The sequence below is a fragment of the Anguilla anguilla genome, chromosome 9 (genome assembly GCF_013347855.1).
Source record: "Anguilla anguilla isolate fAngAng1 chromosome 9, fAngAng1.pri, whole genome shotgun sequence".
In the NCBI taxonomy this organism is placed as follows: domain Eukaryota; kingdom Metazoa; phylum Chordata; class Actinopteri; order Anguilliformes; family Anguillidae; genus Anguilla; species Anguilla anguilla.
The window spans coordinates 28,726,836-28,749,404 of NC_049209.1; the positions used below are offsets into that span (position 1 = coordinate 28,726,836).

Consider the following 22,569-nt stretch of genomic DNA (forward strand, 5'->3'; position numbering starts at 1 on the left):
ACGTCCATTGTTCATGTGTTCATCAAACAACCCTTTCAGATGGTTGAGACGGCTGAATGAACGAACGAGTGAAATGAAATTTTTTATTTCGGCATCATATAGGTTCTAGCTACATTAAAATATTCCACCTTATAATTATACGAAGCATCTAATGTTAAAGTGGCCCATAAACTCTACCCAGTCTAATCTCAACATTACAGTATAGTCATCATAAATCATAACATTAAGGCACAATGAAGTCAAAGCAGCACATTAAGCATTTTATTGTTAGCAACTATTCACATTTTATCATCTAGAAGTACATTCATTGAATCAAGCTGGTATCCTTGTCATCTGAAAGGGACATAGACCTGAATTCCTCCTCCCAGCTCAATGGAAGTTCTGTGCTCATTGTCTGCTGATCTGGTGGGTCTACTGGGTGGGCATCCTCTTCTCTTGTAAGGACAGCAGGGCTGAATTTATCCTCGCTAGTAGGGACTGTGGTGTTGCTTTCTTCATAGCTAGGAACAACTGTAGCATTTGCATCCTTGCTCGGAAGAACTGCAGATCCAACAGGTTCTTCATCTGAGAAAATCTCAGGATTGCCACTGTCCTGGGCCACAGGGCTCAGTGTGGTCTCATTATTCCCATCTGAAAAAAAAAAAAAGATTCATTGCCAGAAATTCAGATTGAGAAGTATGCAATTCTCATTAAATATGGGATAAGAACATATTACAGCAGATTTACAGGTTTGCCTAAATTGTCTTCAATGAACTCTCAAAGTTCAATGGAAATGTTTGCAAATATACAAGCACTCCAGTGACACAAACCGTTCCCTCAGGGTGGAAGCTTAAGTGTCCCGTTAACTGCATAAATATGTTGGGCCTTTTGGAAAATTGTTTACGGTATTAAGGCAACATTAATAGATTCTCTACAATTTGATATTGTATTATTGCAATTTGAAATATGTATTGTAATGTGTTTCTGTGCCTGCTCAATGCAACAATACATGCTGGAATAGTTTAACAGCCATGATTCCTGAAAATGGGCTCCTTTGTTACAGTATCCATTTATACATTTCAATGCAATTGTTTCATTTGCATTACTTTAAAAAACACGCAATCCATTTATATACAGCTGGTTATTTTGATCCAAGTATTTCAGTTTAAGTATCTTTCCCTAGTGGGCTGTGTAAGCACCCAGGGTAGGAGTCAAACTCACAAGCACATTTGAATTACAAGCTCATTTTCCTAACAATTATACTATGCTGAACTACACAAAATCATACTGCCATTCCTAAAAGTATGTGACATTTCGGGACATTAAAAATAGCATTTGCACCAACTGGTAAACATTACTTGTGTGTATTCAAGTGAGAATATCAAAATTTCATACCAATATTATGCAGTTGATAAGAGGACCCTACATATCACAAAGACTAGAAATGATCCAAATCAGAACGCTGCAAACACTTAAAAAATGAAAACGTACAACTGCGTTGAAGTCAAATAGCTTTCAGTTTCTGCATACATTTATCAGATTGAAAGTGTCAATCATACCTTTCCTGCCCTCATATACCATGATCCCACTACCTTCGTCCTCATCTATGAAGGCACCAGCTTCCTCTTTGGCCAAAGGGTCCTCCAAGTGGCCTAAAAACACGTCAGTTTCCATAAAGATTAAAATCCCAAATGTTTTAGAATTTGCTATAGTGCCAAAGTACCACTCTTCTAGAAGGCAGTGTAGTCTATATACTTACTACCATCCTCTTTGTATACAGGGTCCACAGGATCACTTTCCTGTTTGGCTGGGGGCGCCCTGGGGCCAGGGGTGGTCTCCATTTCTAGTTCTGAGGTAAGAGTTCAGTTAATCGCAAAGCTAGATAGACATAAATGTACATTGGGTGCCCAACAACCAATACCTTTCTTAGCATCCATTTCACTGAACTCCACAGGCCAGCTACCATTGTGTTCACCTGGGTAGTCCACAGGATTGATACCCTCTTCTGATGCAGGGGTCATTGTTTGGCCTTCCTGTGCTTCTGTGCATGTATTTGGGGGGGGGGGCAGAATCCACAGTAGTCTCCATGATCAATTCAGAGAACTGATTTCACTACACTATAATGAGATCTGCAAGTAGGTTTACCCCAAGCCAGTTATACCTTCATCGTCATCACTGGCCCACAAGGCTTTGGCCTCTAAAGGTCTGCTCTCAGTCTGTTTGAGTCGAGGGGCCATGCCACCATGCTCACTTGGAAATACCTTCAAGGGTTGCAGCAATAACTCTTTTTCCAATTCTGAGAACACATTTCACACATTTGCAAGCTTAAGCATCAGAGATACTTTTTGGAATTTGCAAAGGAGCCCCCATCTTCTATAGGTTTGTTGCGATAGCCCTTGTAACCATACATTCCAAGTTTACCATGGTGACCAGACTGAATTGGTTGTTCCCAGATGTTAGGTGTCTCACAGTTGTCACATATCCAGTCGTTCCCATCCACAGACCTCCAACTGAAAGGAACAGAATTTGTAAAAGAAATGTGTACAATGTCACAATGTCAACATTAATTACAGAACAGAGCTTTTCCAGCTTAGTCCTGGGGTCCTACTGCAAGTTCGTTACAACTAGGGATGCCAGTTTAGGGGGTGTGACCCAAAATTTTCAACTTGCAGTACATTAAATACAAATCCCCATGGGATCAATGTAGGCAGTGGATTGTTACGATCACTTGACTAATACAATTAGGGATCAATGTGACACTTATAAAAGCAATTAGTTGATGTAACAGGCTACACCGATTGAGAGAAAGGAATGTGACATGGATGGACTGCGAGATAAAGTCCAGGTACAACCGCAGGCAACCCTCCTGGTACAGCACACACCAAGTCAACTTATTTTGCATTTTGCAACCAATCCACAGAGGCACAAAAACCAAGACCACCACTAGACAAAAAAGTCAGTCTGAAATAAGAGGGTGAATCCTTTTAGCACCATTTAAGTAATTAATACCTGAAGTTGGCATGAAAACCAGAAATGGATACGGCCCTCGTTGTCCATCACTACATTAGAAAGACACACTTGGCCTCCTTATAAACTAGTCACGTAAGGTACTGAATAGCTCGCCAGTTAGCATTGCATTACCATGTGGTATTCAAACACGTGACCAAGTCCTGCAAAGGGCCTATTCAGATTATGATCCTTGCTCAAGGGCATAACAGCGCAATGACTCCAGATTTGAACCTGCAGCATTCTAGTCACAAGACCATCCATATGGCTAAATCTGATTTGGTAGATTTCAAATTTCAAAGTCTCCTTCTGGTTTCCCTTTGTACTGTATCCCAGTTCCTTCCATTTGTGTTTTACAATTCCACAACTTCTTTTTTCCACTTATTTTACTCATTTTCTAATGTTTTAAAGCAGGGGTACTCAAATAGTACTACCATCATGTAGGTTTTTATTTCAACCCTAATTTGGCACACACGACTGTTGAATGAGGTGTGCTTTGTTAAGGTGGTAGATCTCCAGGAACAGGGTTGGTTACCACTGGGTTAAAACACAATGGGACCACAGCCACAACACTGGACAAATCCTGGTTCAAGTTTGCTGACAATGCCACCAAAAATGAGCATTCTGCATTGTTTTTTCAATCTCAAGGCAGGTTTCCAAAAGGGTAATTTGCAGACTCCATTAAACCGCACTATGCCAGAAATAGCTATGCATGCCATGAAGAATAAAGTTCCCATGTTAATACTGTGGTATACTGAGCTATATTGTAAACAATTACAACACAAACCTACAAACTGCTACAACCTGCACGATGTTAAACAGGTTAACATAGTTATAAAAATGAAAGACTGAGATGAATCAATAGGCTTCTAATTGGTTAAAGTGGACACCTGACCACTAAAGAAAACCATCTGGTAGACAATGGAAGAATTCAAAGACAAAGCAAATAATCACGAGTCAAACCTGCACTGTGCTAATAAGATTAGGAAAATTTAAAAGAAATTACACATGAGTTCAACAACCAAATTAGGAACCTATCAATTAACATCTTTCATTTTATTTAAAAAAATAGCTGTTATGTAATTGTTTGCAATACCACAATATGAACATGGAAATTTTATTCTTTATGGCATGGGTAGCTATTTCTGCCATAATGTGGTTTCAGAGAGTAAATAATCCATCTAAAAGCATGAAACGCAGCAAATTAAGAAAAATTAACAGTTTGCTAAAAATTCTGGGATAGCAATTGTGGTTGTAATGAAAACCAGCATACACGGGCCTCCAGGACCGAGTTTGAGAACCACTGTTTATTTGGTCTAGTAATCATCTTTGTCAGTAAAAAGGAACACTAAAGCAATGTTTACTGTTGATTACATAGGAAATTGCTCTTCAGGTGTAAATATGCCCATTCCAATCAATACTTTGACATCTGTATTTTGGTACTGAAAATGAATACATTCAGAACAAATTCACAATTTCTTAGAAGATGTGACCCACTGTCCAAGTGACCAGTCCACAAAGCACTTGGAATATGGGGATCTAGAATAGCCAGAGCCCAGCAAACCCACCTTCCATTGATGAAGGAACAGGCCCTATTCTTGGAGTCTGCATTGTGCATGACAGGCACAGCCTTCAAGTGACAGGCGATGTAAAGCTGAGGAACAAGAGAGGGAGTCAGGCATTGGTAGCCACTGTAGGAATGCAAACAATTTGCAAAGTCGGGGTCTTACTGCACTCCTGGTCTCCTGGCGGAATCTGAAGGCCTCCAGGTAAATGTGAAGTTTGTCATCCTGGGCTCGGGGCAGGAAGTGAGAACTTGAGCCAGTCTGCCTGGCATCTGTCAGGCACCTGGATTAGGAACAGGAGTTAGATTATTCCTGCCTAATCAGGGAATACTGTTTTTGTCTGAATGCACACATTTCCAAGTCCAATAATTTGGCTGTATTCCTGAACATTTTCTACTGTTTTTAGCTGCAAAAGTGTGAAAGCTCTTGATGTGTTTGGGCATACCCAAAGTCATCTGCCTCTGATTGAGACATCTAAGGACTGGGGGGGGAGGGAAAAATAAGAAATCATACCTCAGAGGGAGAAAGTCACAATGGTCAGCATCCGTATTGAAAGAGAAGGTAACAATCCTCCAAGAGGTTTTTCCTCACCCATTCTCAATGAAGGAGTATCTGGGCACAGAGTTCTTGTCAGGGAACACTGTGGCCACACAGCTGTCGACAAACATCCGGAGCGGCATGTGGTAGGCCAAGGTGACTGAGGCTTCAATATAAATGATATCTCCCAAGAAGTAAACATCAGAGGTCTTCTCAGACAGCCAGTCACCTAAACAGATTTCAGATAAAAGCAGGACTGTGTTCATGTTAAGAAAAGTACCATTTTATTATAAACTATTATCAACCCAAATGGTACATCCAATCACGGAGTGCTGTTACAATTGAACAATTCTTACCAAGTCACTTGCTGCGTCTGGTTACACTACAGACCCTGACACATCCACCAAGCAGGAGTCAATCCATCTAAGACTTGCAAAACTTTATAGGTTGGAGTGAATGTAGTGAGCCAAATTAAAGTGAACCATAGAACAGCAGTTTAATGCTGCCCATAATAGCAATTAGAGCAACAAAGGAAACAGATTTCACTGACTATTCATCAGCCTCAAGGAAAAATCCAAGGCATCCCCAGCAGACTGAGTAGATGTAAAAGGAATCCAAGTTGGCTTCAGGATACCACTGCTCAGACCATACCTCCTGAATAGCAAAAGGATGAATTTACAGTAAAGACTGTAAAGACTTTGAGGAAATTCCTTAAACATGTCACAATGCACAAATGCCAACTCACCTTCTGTAGTGGCACTCAATTGGAATGAAAGCACCTTCCATTCGAATTATGCCATCTGTGGAGGGCACTGGGGAATATATCAGTAGGTTTGTGTAGATTAAGGAGTCATTTGCGATCTAGGAACGACACAGGTCAGCACTTAGAAATTCAAATCTTCCTGCATTTTACAGGCCGTAAAGCAGAGGCATCTTTTTTCAGTTTGATATCCCTGTCGTAAAGCTTGGCCTGAGGTGGAAAGTCCAGGGGTCAGAAAGTGAAAGTCCTCGTGAATTTCTTGGACCCATGAACTCAGCCAGCTGATTTCACCAATTAGATCCACCTCCTGGCTGAAGAATTGTGCTAATTAGCAAATCCAGGCGATTTGAACAAAATACTGGAGGACTTTCTGAACCTGGATTTTCAACTTCCGAGCGTGGCCAATGTTAATTGTATAAGAATCACGGCTAGCAACTTATTTTCCCAATAAGCCTGATACTGAGACAGACACCGTGAGAAGGGTTTTGTGTGTACGAACATCCTGATTCAGTAACAGTTCGTCTGCACCGAATCCAAGACCTGTAGCCTACCTACGGTGCAATTTAACCAGATATTTCAGGTTCCGCGGTCGTTATTTTGCTAAAAACGCTAATTAACAATGTAAAGGGAGGGATGCAAAATACCAGATGTCTGGTTCCACAGTCGCTCAGTGCCGCGACAATGCTGTACTCGGCGGCTGCAGACGGCTTTGCCCTGCATGCAGGCGTAGTCTCTTCTCCAAGTCGCAGGTCATCTCCATCGATTAGTACCCCGGTGTTATACAGATCGGCGTTTATGACTATCTCCAACCAGGCGTCGAGACATCGTATTGTGATAGATTTTGTTTGGGAATATACTTTCCCGTCTCCAATGGGATCTTGGCCTTTGCGAAGGGTCTTTGGCGGGACTGGAGGGCGTTCGACCGGCGGAGGCTTCACAACTTCAGGCTCCTGTTGAAAGCCACCGCCAGGGCTATATGGTGGTAAAGCATGGCACCTTTCCAGAAATAAAAAAGTGAGGAACAGACATGCAGTTAACCATGGTGCTTTCTTCACCAGACCCATGAATCCTTACAGTGGTCCGTAAAAAAAAGAAATGTCTAGCTAAAACTACAACTGGGTTTTGGGAAATACGTCACTGTTCACAGAAAACCAAGCATTCTTGTAGTGAAATTAATGCCTTTGATAAAACCTCTTATTAGCTAATGAAACACCAGATGTGAATTTGCGTACTGATTGATGTCTTTGATTACACTTCCGTTTCATGTTAGCAAGTAGGCCCATGAAGTCCATTGCAGCCATTCTGTCAAAAATGAATCAATTAGGCATACAGTGAGCAAGATCAGCCACATGTGTGCATACAATATGTGCGTACATAGCCTATATTTTGTTGTTTTGAATGTGTTCGTTTGGGGTGTATGAGGCTGTTTCGCATCCATTCATTTGACTCTGTTATTAAATTAACGTTATGACTCTCGGATGACATCCATAACAAAAAACATAACTTTTCAGTGCAGCGTTGCCTCATGATCTAGATGATGTAGAATCAAATCCTCATAACGCAGTCGCAGGTACAGATTGTGCCAGCTAGTCGGCCAGGTGCGTCCGGAATGGGATTTCAGAAGGCCCCTGTTCACCGGCGCCTCCTGTCTGCCTGCAGTAACAGCGCAAGTTTTAAATTCTTCCCCGGCAATGCATTACATTACCTGCATTACATTGCATTACTGCCATTTAGCAGACACTCTTATCCAGAGTGACTTACACCGCCTTTTTGCCTTTTATTATTAGAGAAACTGGCTTATTTGAGAAATGTTTGACAAAATATCTTAGAAATATATAACCAATAATTAGGCGAAACTACACCAATTTTAATTTTAGTTATGTTTGACTCATTTTTCAGGCTGAAACGTCTAATAATAAAAAATATTTAAGGTATATTTAGTCAAGATCCGCCTTCTTTACAATGAATCCATTGCATTGGCCTATTCTGGCCAATTAGATCAATGAAAAAGACCTCGTTTTGCGGAAATACGTGAGAACATCCACCTCGTCCTTGAAGGTGCACAAAAAGGTTTAGTTTAAGTACAGGATTCTACTATTATCATGTGAACAGGTTTTTCTGTTTTTTCGATCAAAATACGTTTGCTATTATCTGTGTTTTACGTAATTAAAAAGTAATTTCATTTCGCGCTCAATAACAGGACATGAAATGTGACGTTTAAGGACCCACCACATGAAAAATGTTAAGGCGGATTTTAAGAAAAATTGGAAGGAGCTGGGATGCTCTAGTCTAGACAATACTATCCAAGAATCAAACATACCGTAGCTAGCTAGCTTATCCTATGTTCCTCCATAACATAAATGTATAACAAGCTAGATAAGTAACGCTACACTACAAATCGGCAATGATTTTCATCGGTATCTTGTGAACGTTAGTTGATTTTCTAAAGCACAGGACTGCTGTGCGTGTTTCACTAGCTAACGTTAACTTGACAACTAACGTTAACTAGATTTCAACAATTAGCTAAACGAAGGTAAGACCATTCTTTCCTATGAAATTAGCTAGCTACGTAACGGTAGCTAAAGTAGGTTATTGGCTTTTGCTCCTAATTGTAAGTGAAACAGCCAGCTATGTTAATATGAAAGCAATAGCCTAGCAGCTTAATTTTGTGCAGCTGCTCGGAAAAAGAATCTGGAGATATCATGACGTTTGATGGCTAATCGAACATTAGTCTTAACTGTGAAGCAATGTAACGTCACATCAGTCAATGGCATTTGTAGCGTTATTTTAAGACATTCGCTGTTAGATAGCTGTGCTGATAGGTGTATGCAAGGAAAATACCCCCCCCCCCCCAATGTTTGCAGGCACACGTGATGTATTCCTCTATAACTCATCAGAAGATGTGGTGGAAGATTTGATGAGCGCAAATATGTATATGATGATAAAATCAGTGTTTATTTACAGTTTCACACTCCAGTGTTTGATCGCGAAATAATTTCTACATCTTCCAATACCTCTGACACATTCGTATGCAGGAGCTGTAGTGTTGATTTTTGTGCCAGATATAGTATTTGAGATGTTAGTCCGTTTTAATTATTTTCCATCTTCAATTTGTGATTCTGTCTTCCCCCACCATCACCACCAGCTGCCATGGCAGAGGATCGGAGACAGAAGCAGTGCACTGTGGTACTGCCAACGGAGTCAATGAAGGCCATTGGTGAGTCCGTTGGAGTTGGGCAATTACAGGAGGAGAGCTGTGCGGCCTTGAGCGAGGAAGTCAGTTACCGCATCAAAGAGATATTTCAGGTAACAAAGCTGGTTGGTAACACTGTTTGGTAACACAAGCTGCCGAACACACCATTCATGAGTGGATGCCATACGCTATGTCAAGGTGTGAACATGTATATCAGTTAGCTCTGTGAATTGTGTATGTGTGTGTTTGTGTTATCCAGGATGCTTTTAAGTTCATGCACCACGGGAAGAGACGCAAACTGACCACCAGTGACATCGATCATGCCCTTAAACTGAAGAATGTGGAGGTGCGTAGAGATAGATAGTAGATTCCTACAGACTCATTTAAAGCAGCACATATAATTATGGATGCCTGGACTTTGGAATAGAACTGTAAGGCAGTCTTGACAGATTGTACAGCCACACAATGTAGAAGGGAAACATTTTTTCTGCGTAAGGCCATTTTAAAAATTGTTTTAGCTCCAAGTATGATACACGGTTGTTTGATGCCTGTCATTTTTATCCACCAGTGCTTTTTAATAAAAAGATAAGTTGCCTCATATTCAAACCATTTGCTTCATATCTAACCGTTGCTGTGTTGGTATATACAGTATATGTGTTTTTTGGCAGATCAGTGACAGTCAATGTTGTGTTTTGCCTTCCAAAGCCCCTGTATGGGTTCCAGTCGCAAGAGTTTATCCCGTTCCGCTTTGCCAGTGGAGGTGGCCGAGAACTGCACTTCTACGAAGAGAAGGAAGTAGACCTGAGTGACATCATCAACACACCTCTTCCGCGAGTGCCCCTGGACGTCTCACTCAAGGGTATGTCTCATATTGCTGCTGGTATTTATGACAGAATTGGTGGAAGTATTGGTGGTTGTCATGCTGATGAAGATACTGATGTTGTTGAAGAAGAGCTACATATTTGCCTTATTTTAGAATTATGTTATAAACAGTTGCACTGTTATGGATCATAGTAATGCCGAGGCTAGAAACTGTAGTATTAGCAATAGTTGTAGTTAGTTTGCATTTGTCTGGGGACTATTTGAGCTCTTGCTTTCAGATTTTGTTGATTTTTTTTTGTTTTACACCTGTTGTCTTGTAGCGCATTGGTTAAGTATTGAAGGTGTCCAGCCTGCCATACCAGAGAACCCGCCTCCGGGTGAGACCATTCTCTTATCCGTATTATTAATTCGTCCAAATCCTTCTGTCTCTGTTTCTGTATCAGTATTTATCTTCAATTTGTCTTCATGTCTGTCTTTTCTGTATGTCCTTATCTGTCTGTCTGATTTTGCCTGTCTTTCTGTCTGTCTGTCCATCCTTCTCGGTCCCTATGGTTATCCTTGTCTTCCAGTCTGTTTGTTTCTCTTTATCTCTTCATGTTCTCAAACTCTCATATTGTGTTCCCCTTTGCCTTTGTTTTTTCCTCAACCATCTGTCATCTCCTCTTCATCCTCTCTTCCTTCTCATGCAGCTCCAAAAGAAATGCAGAAAGCAGAGGCCACTGAGCCCCTTAAAGTGGTGAAACCTGGACAAGAGGAGGAGGGCACCATACAGGGCAAAGGTCAGGGTTCAGCTGCTGCTGAGGGCAAAGGTGAGCAAGTGAACATTAAATGTGGCACGTATCACGGTGTACATTTCATCACCCGTGTAAGAGTGAAGAAAAGAACACGGTAGAATTTGCTTCCTCTTTCCTTGCTTTCTCTATTACCTCACACTCCTCCTTCCTCTCTGCCTCAGGAAAGGAGAAGAGTTTGATGAGGATGAAGCCGCGCGGGACGCACGAGCTGTCCGTGGAGCAGCAGCTGTACTATAAGGAGATCACTGAGGCTTGCGTGGGCTCCTGCGAAGCCAAGAGAGCGGTGAGTCTGTGTGTGGATATGAGAGAGAGAGACTCTGGCAAAATGTGTCTGTAAATGACAATGAAAGGTATAGTTTGTTTCACAGGTGACTCAGATGTATAAACCATGCAATGAAGAAGCAAGCGATCTGCAGTGTATATGAAATGCATACAAACAAATGAATATTTCATGTAGGCTTATTTCAAATACCACCATCCTTGGGGGTGAATCAGATTAAATGTGTGAATCAGAATAATCCCTATACTGCTGCAGCAGTTGCGTGTTCTGTGAGGGTCACTCAGAGTGTGTGGGGGTAAAAAAGGTGATGTCAGTATATCAAATACCCTGTTTTTCTGCTTAGGAGGCTCTTCAGAGTATAGCTACGGATCCTGGGCTGTACCAGATGCTCCCTAGATTCACCACTTTCATCTCTGAAGGGGTAAGACTGTGTACTTGTGTCTGTATACCTAACCTCATGTCCGCAAAGTTAATATGCAAAGACTTTATTGGTATTTCCAGATGTTGTTTGCTGATTTTTAAACGACACAGTGCACCATGGAAAGCAGTGTAGAGTGTTTTCTGTATAATTACTTGTGGCATTTTATGGACAGGTCAGTTCAGAGCTTAATTTTATGCTGCTCTTGCACGCTCGCTTCCTCTTTCAGGTGCGCGTGAACGTGGTGCAGAATAACCTGGCTCTCTTAATCTACCTGATGAGAATGGCCAAGGCTCTTATGGACAACCCTACATTGTACTTGGAGAAATATGTGAGTTTTCTTTGTTTGCCCTGGTGTAGAAGGCTGGGGCTGAGGCAGGCCCATGTGTTTATTCATATGCATGAACAGTGATTTAAAAATGTGTGGACAGTGATTTAAGAAGTTGTACATTTACATATTGACATTTGGTAGACCCTTATACAGCTGGATGTTTCCTGCTGTAATGTAGGTTAAGTAGTTCAAAGATACAGTGACAGTGTCAGTGATCTTGGAATCAAACCTGCAGTCTCATAGATACAAGCCCAGATTCCTAACCACTTGCTTTCACTACAGTCTTTGTAGGAATTCCTCCTGCTTTTCTGTGGACCTTTGTAAACCTGTTCTCTCTTCTCTCTTCCCCTGCTCCAGCTCCATGAACTGATCCCAGCAGTGGTGTCCTGCATTGTGAGTAAGCAGCTGTGTCTGAGGCCGGATGTAGATAACCACTGGGCACTGCGTGACTTCGCCGCCCGGCTCATGGCCCAGAGCTGCAAGACCTTCAGCACCACCACCAACAACATGCAGTCCCGCATCACCAAAACCTTCACTAAGGTGTGTGTGTGTGTGTGTGTGTGTGTGTCTGTGTGTGTGTGTGAGTGTGTGTCCTGTCTGGACCTCCCCTCCCATTCTCAGTGTATCTGATCACCACCCTTTAGCCTCTTCAGCTGCCTTCTGTCTCTGTCACTCTCAGAGTTTGTTGGATGAGAAGACACAGTGGACGACACGATATGGCTGCATTGCTGGACTGTCAGAGCTTGGGCCGGATGTGAGTTTGGGAGTTCTTGGGTACCTCTCTCACAGGTTTTTTATTGTTTTCCTCACGCAGAACAAAAAAACCCTTGTGCACCAAGGTATATGTACGTAAAAGTAAGAAACTTACCTGAAAATTTAGGAGTGAAATGTTGTTGCTGCTATATTAAAAAAACGTGTATAGTTGGTTCTTATGTTATTTGATTAATTTCTTGCGCAATCAGCTCCTTACACAAAGAGCAGGTTGTACTCTCAGTTTAGTTTTTCTTATTTTTACATATATGTAAAAAGTATTATCAGAAAACATAGTGGTTAGTGTTGCCCAGGGTTCAGTTGGTTAGAGGATCGCGTTTTATCACTCTATTTACCCCCGCTGGTAATTTGGGAACCTGTGGACTGGATGTCATAGCTGCGTCTGAAAGGTCTTCCTTCAGCTCTACTCTATGCAAGCTTAGCGATAGTCTGTGGTGTGAAAAGAAGCAGCTGACAACACCATGTGTGAGGAAAATGGTGGATGTCTACACTCGGCATGAACATGGCTGCGGTTTGACTTTCCATTCCAAATTGGACATGTTCTGCCCCATGTTGGATACCAAATTTATAAGAAAAATGTATAACTGGCCCTCTCCCTTTTGTTTTCTCCAGGTGGTTAAGACACTGATCCTCCCTCGGTTGACAGCAGAGGGCGCTCGTATCAAGGCGGCGACTGAAGGGCCAGTCATGTCCAACATTGAGAAGATCGGAGCTGAGCATGTGCAGAACCTGCTTTTGGTGAGAGTGATTGAGCCTTATGAGTGCGAAGCTGCGGTGAGGGGTGGGGCAAGATTTGGGAAGCTGAAAGGTAGTCAGTGCATTTGTTTTAGTTACACATGAAAACCGGCATAAAAATGTGAATGGCCTATGGTATAATATCACATCAATCCTCTTTCTTTCAATTACTGTTTTGCTGTCTCGCTAGCCTCATAAAAATATCAATGTAATATTGATATTTATATTTTACTGACAAGTACGGTAGAATGATAAATTGTGTCAAGGGTGATCTGTAGTGAAATATAAGGTATGCTCAAAAAACCCATACATCCAAAAGCAAGGAATTTACTAAAGGATTGTGACTGCATTTGAAATGCAAAAGCGGTGGCAACAAGGTTGAAATATGTACATCAGATTTACTAATGGTTGCAATTGGTCGTCCTTATTAGGATGTGTTTTGCGAAGATAAATTTAATCCTTCCTTTTGCTACATATTTGTTTCAGCATATTTATACCTGGGGTGAACACACTAAAACAAGGTGGATAATTTCTGAATCAGGCCAATGAAGTATTCTGTCTAATTTATTAAAGCAGGCCTTAATTGCAGCTCCTGGAGATTTTAAGAATTCTTGAAAGCAGTAATTTGCTGGCTGAGCTCTGATGTAGCCTTGCTCTCATTCTATAAAAGGTATATTAAGCTCTCTCTCAAATGTAGGAGCAGTCATCAGTAAGGAAGAGACACAGAGGACTAAGGGAAAACAGTATATAAGACAGGAGCGGGTCTTTCATCCAAGACGGTCTTTAGTTACACTCTTTCTTTTAACTGAACAGCAAACTGTGAAGTGATATAAGGTGCACCTCACTACTGGAGGATGTAAATAAGGAACTTGAATCTCACACCCAGAGACCCAAATTTCCTGCCTGCTGTGGTGAAGTTACTTTTAAATTTTGAATGGCTTTGTCCAAATCTTTTCAAAGTAGGCCGCAGTTACAGAATTTCACAATCCACATTCTGTAACAGTTTTACCTTCAGATGCTCAACGGCCTTCTTCCATCACAAATTCAAGCATCTATTCCTTCCACCCCCACAACTTGATACATTTGCTGGGGGTGTTGTTCTGTTGTTCTGATGGTGTCCATATTCTTTCCTCAGTTGGACCACTGTCTGTGTTTTTTTTATTTCATTACATTGTAGGAAATGTTTTTCACACTGCCTTATACGATTGCCATCTTTTCTTATGATCTACTGTTCCTTTTGCTGTGCCTAATTAATTCATTTGTTTGTGATGTCACTCCAAATGTCTCACCTCTACATTGGTGTTGCATTTCTGTGCTGTAGTACGGCATTATAACACTTTGCCTAGTTAACCATTACCACTATTTCCTGCTCATAATGTTTAAGTTTTTTCTCATGTGGCTGCCTCGCTAATGTCAGCAGGTTTATCGTAGCCATTTGTTTCATGAAGATTTTTAACGGGTGTCTCCTGCTGAAATATCGCAAATGAGGGAGTTCAGCTTCTTTGATTGTATCATTAGAACCAGTCTTAGTAAATTGGCAATTAATGTGTCGGAACATACGACCACAATGGACAAATGTTTTTTATCTGTTTCCTGAAGTACTTTTTCTGTTATGTGTTGTGGTGACCTTCCCATGGCTGCACAGAAACACTGCGCCACTGTGCTCGCTAAGACACGCACACCGCCAGACATCGCGGACCAGTACCAGGCTGAATACGGCTACCTTGGCACAATGCTGTGCTCCCACGTCGTGAAGGCCCGAGCCCAGGCTGCGGTGCAGGCCCAGCAGGTCAACAGAACAACCCTCACCATCACCCAGGTAACTGTCAATTATACTTCTACTGTGACCTCCAGAATTATTGGCACCCTCAATTAATGTGAGCAAAAAAAATGCTGGATAACTGTAGTGGAAATCTCACTTTAACATGAAGGAAGAGAGACCGTTTTCTTGTATTCAAAAATATTTAATCATTAATTAATCAGAGAAAAACTCTAACACACTCACATGAAGAAGTTAGAGTAATTCCAAAGCATGAATGAGGGAACACACAATAGATAGTCAACAAATCTTGGACCTTGCTTTTGTGAAGGTTTTTCATTGGTTATCAATGGGTGTCTGAAAAAGATGAGTCATTGTATTTACAAAGTTTGTTCACACAAGGACCCTTGCAACCCATATTGGTTTTTTTTTTAACTTACAGATATTGGTTTTTCTAGATGTTTTCAAATTGGCTGTTCTAGGTGTTTTCTAGGTGTTTTCATAATTGTGGTTATCACTCTGAACTTTGAATAACTCTGAGTTCCCCCTTTATCCGTAAGGGCTTGCACAAACTAGAGCAGAGGTTACTTGACTATTTTGGCAGCACACAATCTATACCATGATTGTAATGTAAGATCATTAATTTTCTTCTACCTAACATTCACTTTGTTTATCAAATGGTTTATATGCTCTGCAACATGAGAAAATTACAGCTTTATTGTGTTTGCCATTGTTCACAGGAAAAAAATCCAACACAAAATCATTTTCATCCTGAAACACCTATCACAGTTATTGGCATCCCATCATTTAGTACTTTGTGCACCATCCCATTGCTAAGATAACAGCACTAAATCTCGTCTTATAAGGCTTGATGAGGTCGGATAATGCGTAAGAAGGGATCCAAGACCATTCCTCCATTCAAAATCTCTCCAGATCCTTCAGAATCTTTGGCCCTCGCTTGTGGGCTGTCCTCTTCAGCTCACCCCACAGGTTTCCAATGGGGGGGACTGGGATGGCCATTGCAAAAGCTTTACTCTGTGGTTAGTGAACTTTTATCAGTGAACCTGTCATGCAGCTTTTTAGAAAGACTAATGGACCGCAGGTTGGCCCAAAAGGAATTCAATAACTAAGCTTTCTCTGAGTAGTGCTTTTGTGCTGCAGGTTTCTTCTTTAAATCATGCTAGAAAGGCCGCTCCCCTCGACTCACCCAGTCCACACCTGCTCTATATGTAGAGGAGTGAATACTAATAGTAAATGTAGGTCTACCCTAGTATGGAGGTCAGGACTTCACTGGTAATGGGCTCCATTTCTAACACCTTTATGAGTTTCTGTGAGATCTATGCACATTTGAAAGTTGGTTCGAAATATGAATAGTGTTTATTTCAGCTCCTATCACACATTCACAGCTAGATAGGTAAGATGCAGCTTACTGCTTCTTCAGGCTATATATGTGCCCCTTCCCCAGGGGTCAAAGCTCTAGCTAAGCATGTTACTAAAAATCTAAAGATATAAACGCAATATTAATCCCATAATTTAAAGAAATAACCCCACCCCCCTTGTTTCTCACCTTCCTGTGGTCTCATTGAGCTAAAGATTCATTACTTAGAGAAAAAGGCTGGAGTTGATTGAAAAGGTTTCAGTCTCAAAGATCTAAGTCTGTATTGGTTGTACTGCTACTGACCAGGAATCTGCTCCAAACATCTCTCTCCTAAAATCTCCCCAAAAACCTACTCCTAAGAAGCCTCTTGAATTCAATACTCACAACCTTTAAAGTCTTTGCTTGACCCCCTCCTCCAAGCAACTCACACATGTCCTTTATTACATCAGGATCAGCTTCTGCATTTACATAGAACATACAATCCTCCATTACTTTCTAACTGACACATTAGATTAGTCTAATCTAATCTTCCCGTTTTCTAACGTTCTGTCTCTATCACATGGCCTTGTCTAGCACTTGGGATCCTGCTAATAATTTTCTTTTACTTCTTTCTTCGTGGTTGGACTTTCATTGGCCTTTTACGCTGGCCCCTCGCTGGTCCTCCTTGAGTGTCTTAACACTGCCACTTTGCTGTTCCTCTTTGAGAGGAGTACAGGCCACCCCTTCCATGATGTCCACCTCCTGCATGAGTCCATCCAGTGGCGGTTCGTCCTCCTCCTCATCCTCTGGTTCCCGGCATTTCTGCAAAGAATCACTTTTAATACTCCCTTAGCCTCCTGGCAGAGACAGTCAGATTTCAATTTAGAATGTCCTGGTGTTTAATGGAGTCAATGATGCCATGATGTATTCTAACAAGGGTCCCGGGGCCTTTGGAAGTAAAGCAGCCCCACAACATCACAGATCCACTACCATACTTCACAGTGGGGATTAGGTTCTTTTGGGCATGACCACGCCTCTTTTTACGCTAAACCCACGTCTAGTGTTTGTGGCCAAAAAGCTCTATTTTTGCTCACGTTTGTGGTTTTATGGCAGCAGAGACTTTCTTCTGGCAAGCCTTCCAAATAGCTTGTTGGCATGGAGGTGGCATCTAATTATAGTTTTGGAGAATTGGTGACCCAAGGGTGCAACCATCTTCTGCAATTTTCCAACTGTGATCCTTGGAGAAACGTTTGCCTCTTGAACCTTAATTATTGACATAATAGCAGAGCTATTTTATAACCATTGCCTGATTTATGAAGGTCAACAACCTGTCTCATTTCAGTCCTGGATCTTCCCCATGTTGATGAAAGTGAAAGAGAGTTTAGCTTGCATGTCACTTCATATCTATACATCCAAGTGAAATAGGAAGTCATGGATGAACAATTAAGATTTCCAAAAGACTCCGGTGTGTTTAAAAAAGTAAAATATGAATGGGGATGGACATCAGTTTGATTTTGTTCATAAGAATTTCTATGGGTGCCAGTAATTGAGACACATTTGTTTTTGAGAAAATCTTTTTTTCTTAGAATAATTTCAATTAAAGGTTAGATTTGCTGATAAACAAAGACATTTTTTCACAGGCTTTTTTGCTCATCTTTACCAAGGGTAATTCAGAAGGGCACTGTAACCAATGTCTCACAAGTAACTGTCAGTGAAACAGACTAAATCATCATCACAGGGGTAAATAATTGTCAGCAAATATACTGCTATTCATGCATTTGTAGACTTAGTTGTAACAAACCATTTCTCTGGCAGCCACGCCCCACTCTCACCGTCTCCCAGAGTTCTGTGGGGATATCTGGGGGACCTCGCACGCCCAATATCATCAAAGTGCCCAGCTCCCTCACCCTAATGACGTCCGCCCACCCTGGGACCCCAACCCAGCCCTCACCTCCGGCAACCAAGTACATCGTCATGGGCACCAGTGCAGGGGTGGCCCCCACTCAGCAGGTACCAATGTGAATGTAATGTTATTGTTTCCATGGATATTGCCACCATTATTGTAGCCATTTTTGACAAATTGAACTTGACTCAGTGGAGTTCTTTCACTGAAATAGGATTATGGGAAAACTTCTGCTGAAGTGAATATGCAAGGATGAAAATAGCTATTTTCTCACACTGGTATATGTATTATTTATGCGTGTCAGTCTCCCTATGCTTGGAGCTGAACTTTAAGTGACTTACTTGCACATTGTATTGTTACTGTCTTTAGCAAAGCTTAATTTTATCCAGTGTATTAACCATCCCTCTTTTTTAGAGGTATCTTAGAATAACCTTAAATTATGGCCCTCAACCCTGGTCTTGGAGGGCTGCAGGGTGGTTTTTCCTTATTATTCACTGCTTAGTTTATCAGTTAAAGCAGCTGCGTAAAGAGTGTACTCACCTGACCTGTTTTCTTGAGTCTGTACTGGCTCTTGAGTTTAAGGTGAAAACAAAAACCGACACACCCTGGCTACATCTGAATGCCCTGAATTAGTATCCTTCCTTCTTTCCTTCATCGTTTTATTGCTATGAAGTGACTACTAGGTCAGGTTTCTACCACATTCGTTTCCCCGTCCATGCTATATAGATCAGGTGTAGGAAGGAAGGATCTTCCGACATATTGGGCTAATTTCTGTGTAGTCCGTTATGTAGTTTACTGTCATTTCTGTGTGGTCTGTCACATAATCTGTTCTAATAAGTAATCTGTGTGTGGTCTGTAATCTGATTTTCTCGAATCTGTGATCTCTGTTCCTGCAGGTGATCACTCTTAGTTCCTCTCGCTCCAGTTCTCCAATGACCAGCACTATCCCAAGCTCTGCATCCACACTGCAGCCCCAGGTCAAACTGGAGTCTGGAGGGGCTGGTGGGGTGGCTGGGTCACGCACCCTCCAAAAATACATTGTTGTGTCCCTCCCTCCCTCCTCCTCGTCTTCTCTGGAGAGCAAGAGCTCTGGCCTGCTCCCTGCCCAGCCCATCCCATCCGCTTCCTCTCTTTCTTTGGAGTCCGGGGTCAAACTGGAGCTCTCTGGGCCTCCAGGGGCCAGGACGCACTCCCCACATTGAGAATGAAGGGAGAGGGGTCTGCGCCCCCCATCCACCACACTGCCTGACGGAAACTGACAGAGATGGGGGGCAGGCTTTTGTAAAATGCTGAGGAACATCAGGAGGGGAGTGGGTGGATCTCCTTATTCAGACACCAGAATCAGTGTTAATGGTATGGGGATAAGACAATTGTGACATAATCATATTGATAAAAAATAATAATAAAAAAAAAATAGAGAGGAGCTCCACCAGTCAGAGTACATTGATAACTACCGACAAAATGCTCATTGTGATCGGTGGATACTACTTCCTGGATATCAAAGAAGGTCCAGGAAATACAGACAGAAATTATCCAAAAATCGCTGTCATCTTTAGCCGCGTTTCCACCGCAGGAACTTTACCCCGGAACTAGGAACCTTTTGAGGAACTCAGTGCGTTTCGACTGCAGGAACTAGGGTCTAAATTTAGTTCCGGGGGCTTTATTTTACCCCCAAAAAAGTTCCTGCTCGGGGGGTAGTACTTTCCAAAAGTACCGGAACCTTTGGGGTGGGGCGCAAGCGCTGAAAATTTCTGATTGGTCGACTACTTGCAGTGTTTTGTTTCAACCGCCATGTTTAAAAATCTGCAGCTGCAAACCGATTTATTTTCATAATAACTTCAAATCAAACTTGTATGTTATGCGGCGCAGTAGCCTAGTTTTGGTTATAGCCTGCCAACGTCTTGGAATTATAACGTATGCTCTTCTGTTCTTTTCTTGCTTTAGTATTCGTTTTATAAAATGCTAAGCATTCGTGCTGGGACAGCATATTACGTACCAAAACATTCAAACGGATTAATTCGGTTGCTGAATATTTTCTTCCCGATTTTCTTTGTTAGCCCGTTGTAATTGACTCAAAACGTTTGATACAGTTATGTGAGGTATGCGGTAGTTCTGCGTAATTCACATTGGTGATACAGTAAAAGCAAACTGGAAATCACCTTCCGCACATTTTGTCAGGGTAAAATAACAGGTTAATTCTAGTAATCGTCCCTTTAGCTTTTTCAGACTGCTGTAATTTTACTCTGCCATTCTTCAATTCCACAAAAAGACCAGGAAGAATATGGACTAATTTATGGTGCATGGTTCGCATCTGGAGGGCACACTTCGCTGCCCGGCTAGCAGTAACTTCGAAGGAAAGCAAACGGTGGCTGTACCACTGCTAATTTAAATTTTAAGTCCGAGTTTTCGTTCTATTCTTGTCATTTTGCGATTAGCCTATATGGAATTGACGATGAGAAAGTAATCAAACAGCGAATTGTTTACAACGTGTGCATGTTTTCTGCTGTTGTTGCCAGTTATATTGGAAATGTGAATGCATTCTATCGCCTCGGATGTCAAGACATGAAAGTGAATGTTCGCAAAAAAACATAATGAATGTGTTTGAGAGGATATATGAAACAGTTACAATCTGACTATTAGCCTGTTATATCCTATTTGTTGCATAACAACGGTCCAAGTTCAACTACCAACGACAGTTTTGCTTGACAACGGTAAAATATGCCCAAACGGCTGCAGAAGAATATTTCAATTCCAGGTGATTAAATTGATAAAAATCAATAAATACAAAAGTAACCATATAGTCATTGTTGGTAACCCATTGTATATAAAAGTGGAGTAAACCCCTCCGGGCTGTCCCGGTTATTAGAAAATAATGTAGGCTACTTCGGTGGTAGTATGGGGTTACAGAAGATATCATAGGACAGATGGACCGACGACAACGTCGCTTTTTAGCCCATACATCAGTGGGCTAATTTGCCTAATCTTCGTGGGACTTTAGACCGCGGTGGAAACGCAGACAACAATGGGCTGAAGGAACCTTTTAGTTCCTTGAAAAGTAGTTCCTGGGACTAAAAGTTCTGGGTACTTTTGGTGGAAACGCGGCTATTGTTTTGTTACTTGTTACCAGCGTACTTTATGATTAGTGGAGCCTCTCAGTTTTTAACATGCAAGTTGACACTATGACTGTCTTAGCCCTATTTTGTAATCCCTGGCCCAAAAAGCCTGATGAAAATATTTGCCTGCCAGCTCCACTCCTTGAGGTTTCCCATGCAATTCTCCAATAATTTATTTTCCGGTGATGGTTTGTGAGTGATGACAGCTCTTCCATATTCACCCTGTGCTAACAATTGCCATTTGTGGGCAGTTCTAGCTCATTTTACATTATTTACAATGTCCCTAAGAAAACTTATTTTTTTTAAATGGTGAAAGTCCTTTCATGCACATGTCATAGCTACGTATTAAAGCTCATATTAGCCAGAAGCACCTGTTTAGCCCTGTATAGTTATTTTGTGAAGAAAAAGGTACAACCTTGTACCATTACCAAATGTAGGTTTTATAGTTATTTATTTCATCATAGTTTCTTACTTGTTAATTACACTATCCTAGAAGGATTGTCCTGCCTGGCAGAATTCAAGCTATTATCTGATTTAAATCATTAATCTGGTAAATGTCAATGAGAAAATTAATTGTGGAATGCAAGGGAAAGCCCAGTTATGTAGTGGCTTTATCTGCCTATGAGAGACTGGCAATTACTTGTCATCTCCCTCTCTTTCTATCTCTTTCACTCTCTATAACCGGCACACTCTCACGTGTCATGCATGCATACACAAACCAACTGCAACCATGGAAGCGGAGTGGAAAGATTGATGCAACTATGAATATTTCCTTCTACTCTGGTGACTGGTAATAATTCATTGACATTTGGCAACTGGCAAACATTGGGCAACAAGGGTCCTAAAGTAATTTTCTTTCTTTTTTTGTTTTGTGTGCCTACTTTCATTGTCAAAAACTGCCCAGATGTTTGTATGGTTTACATTATCCTGATTGTCATCATCCATTTTTATATTCAGAAATAAAAACCAATTTTTTAATAGTTCAGTGTTTTCTTTGTCAGTGTTTGGGCTGAGAGTTCTTAACAATTTCACATGTAGTCTAGCGTGTCAGAGAAGTGTCACCTTACGGATTCGAATCTGTCCAGCTCATACTTAAAATGCTGATCTGGATCAGGAAAAACCTGGAATGTCCATAAGTGCTATGCACTTCGAGTATTGTTTTCTTCCTTTCTGTACTTTCAGCAACAAGGCCTCTGGCCCACACTTTATGCTCTGGCCCACACTTTATGCTCTGGCCGACTCATTC

General features: G+C 41.4%; 2 protein-coding genes across 4 annotated transcripts; one reads left to right on the forward strand and one right to left on the reverse strand.

The window, feature by feature from the left end:
* Positions 1-239: 239 nt before the first annotated feature.
* On the reverse strand, positions 240-7,425 carry LOC118236126. Of its 2 annotated transcripts, none has more exons than XM_035434209.1 (12): positions 6,492-7,425; positions 5,833-5,948; positions 5,638-5,741; positions 5,142-5,316; positions 4,716-4,833; positions 4,554-4,639; positions 2,401-2,489; positions 2,141-2,275; positions 1,901-2,020; positions 1,739-1,828; positions 1,539-1,631; positions 240-630 (listed from the first exon to the last, which is right to left on the reverse strand). In XM_035434209.1, exons 1-12 carry the CDS (start codon positions 6,909-6,911, stop codon positions 305-307), a joined length of 1,872 nt encoding a protein of 623 aa, XP_035290100.1. In that variant the 5' UTR covers positions 6,912-7,425; the 3' UTR covers positions 240-304. The 2 variants fall into 2 exon arrangements, with proteins under 2 accessions (XP_035290100.1, XP_035290101.1); XM_035434210.1 differs by having other exon boundaries at positions 5,833-5,899; positions 6,492-6,698.
* Positions 7,426-7,882: 457 nt separating this feature from the next.
* taf6 (TAF6 RNA polymerase II, TATA box binding protein (TBP)-associated factor) lies at positions 7,883-19,900 on the forward strand. Of its 2 annotated transcripts, XM_035432345.1 has the most exons (15): positions 7,883-8,380; positions 8,993-9,153; positions 9,300-9,386; positions 9,746-9,899; positions 10,183-10,239; positions 10,552-10,671; positions 10,818-10,939; positions 11,280-11,357; positions 11,584-11,685; positions 12,043-12,225; positions 12,365-12,439; positions 13,069-13,194; positions 14,837-15,010; positions 18,123-18,317; positions 19,107-19,412. In XM_035432345.1, the coding sequence occupies exons 2-15, from the start codon at positions 8,998-9,000 to the stop codon at positions 19,410-19,412; spliced, it is 1,935 nt and encodes a 644-aa protein (XP_035288236.1). In that variant the 5' UTR covers positions 7,883-8,380; positions 8,993-8,997. The 2 variants fall into 2 exon arrangements, with proteins under 2 accessions (XP_035288236.1, XP_035288237.1); XM_035432346.1 differs by lacking the exon at positions 7,883-8,380 and having other exon boundaries at positions 8,998-9,153; positions 19,107-19,900.
* Positions 19,901-22,569: the final 2,669 nt, after the last annotated feature.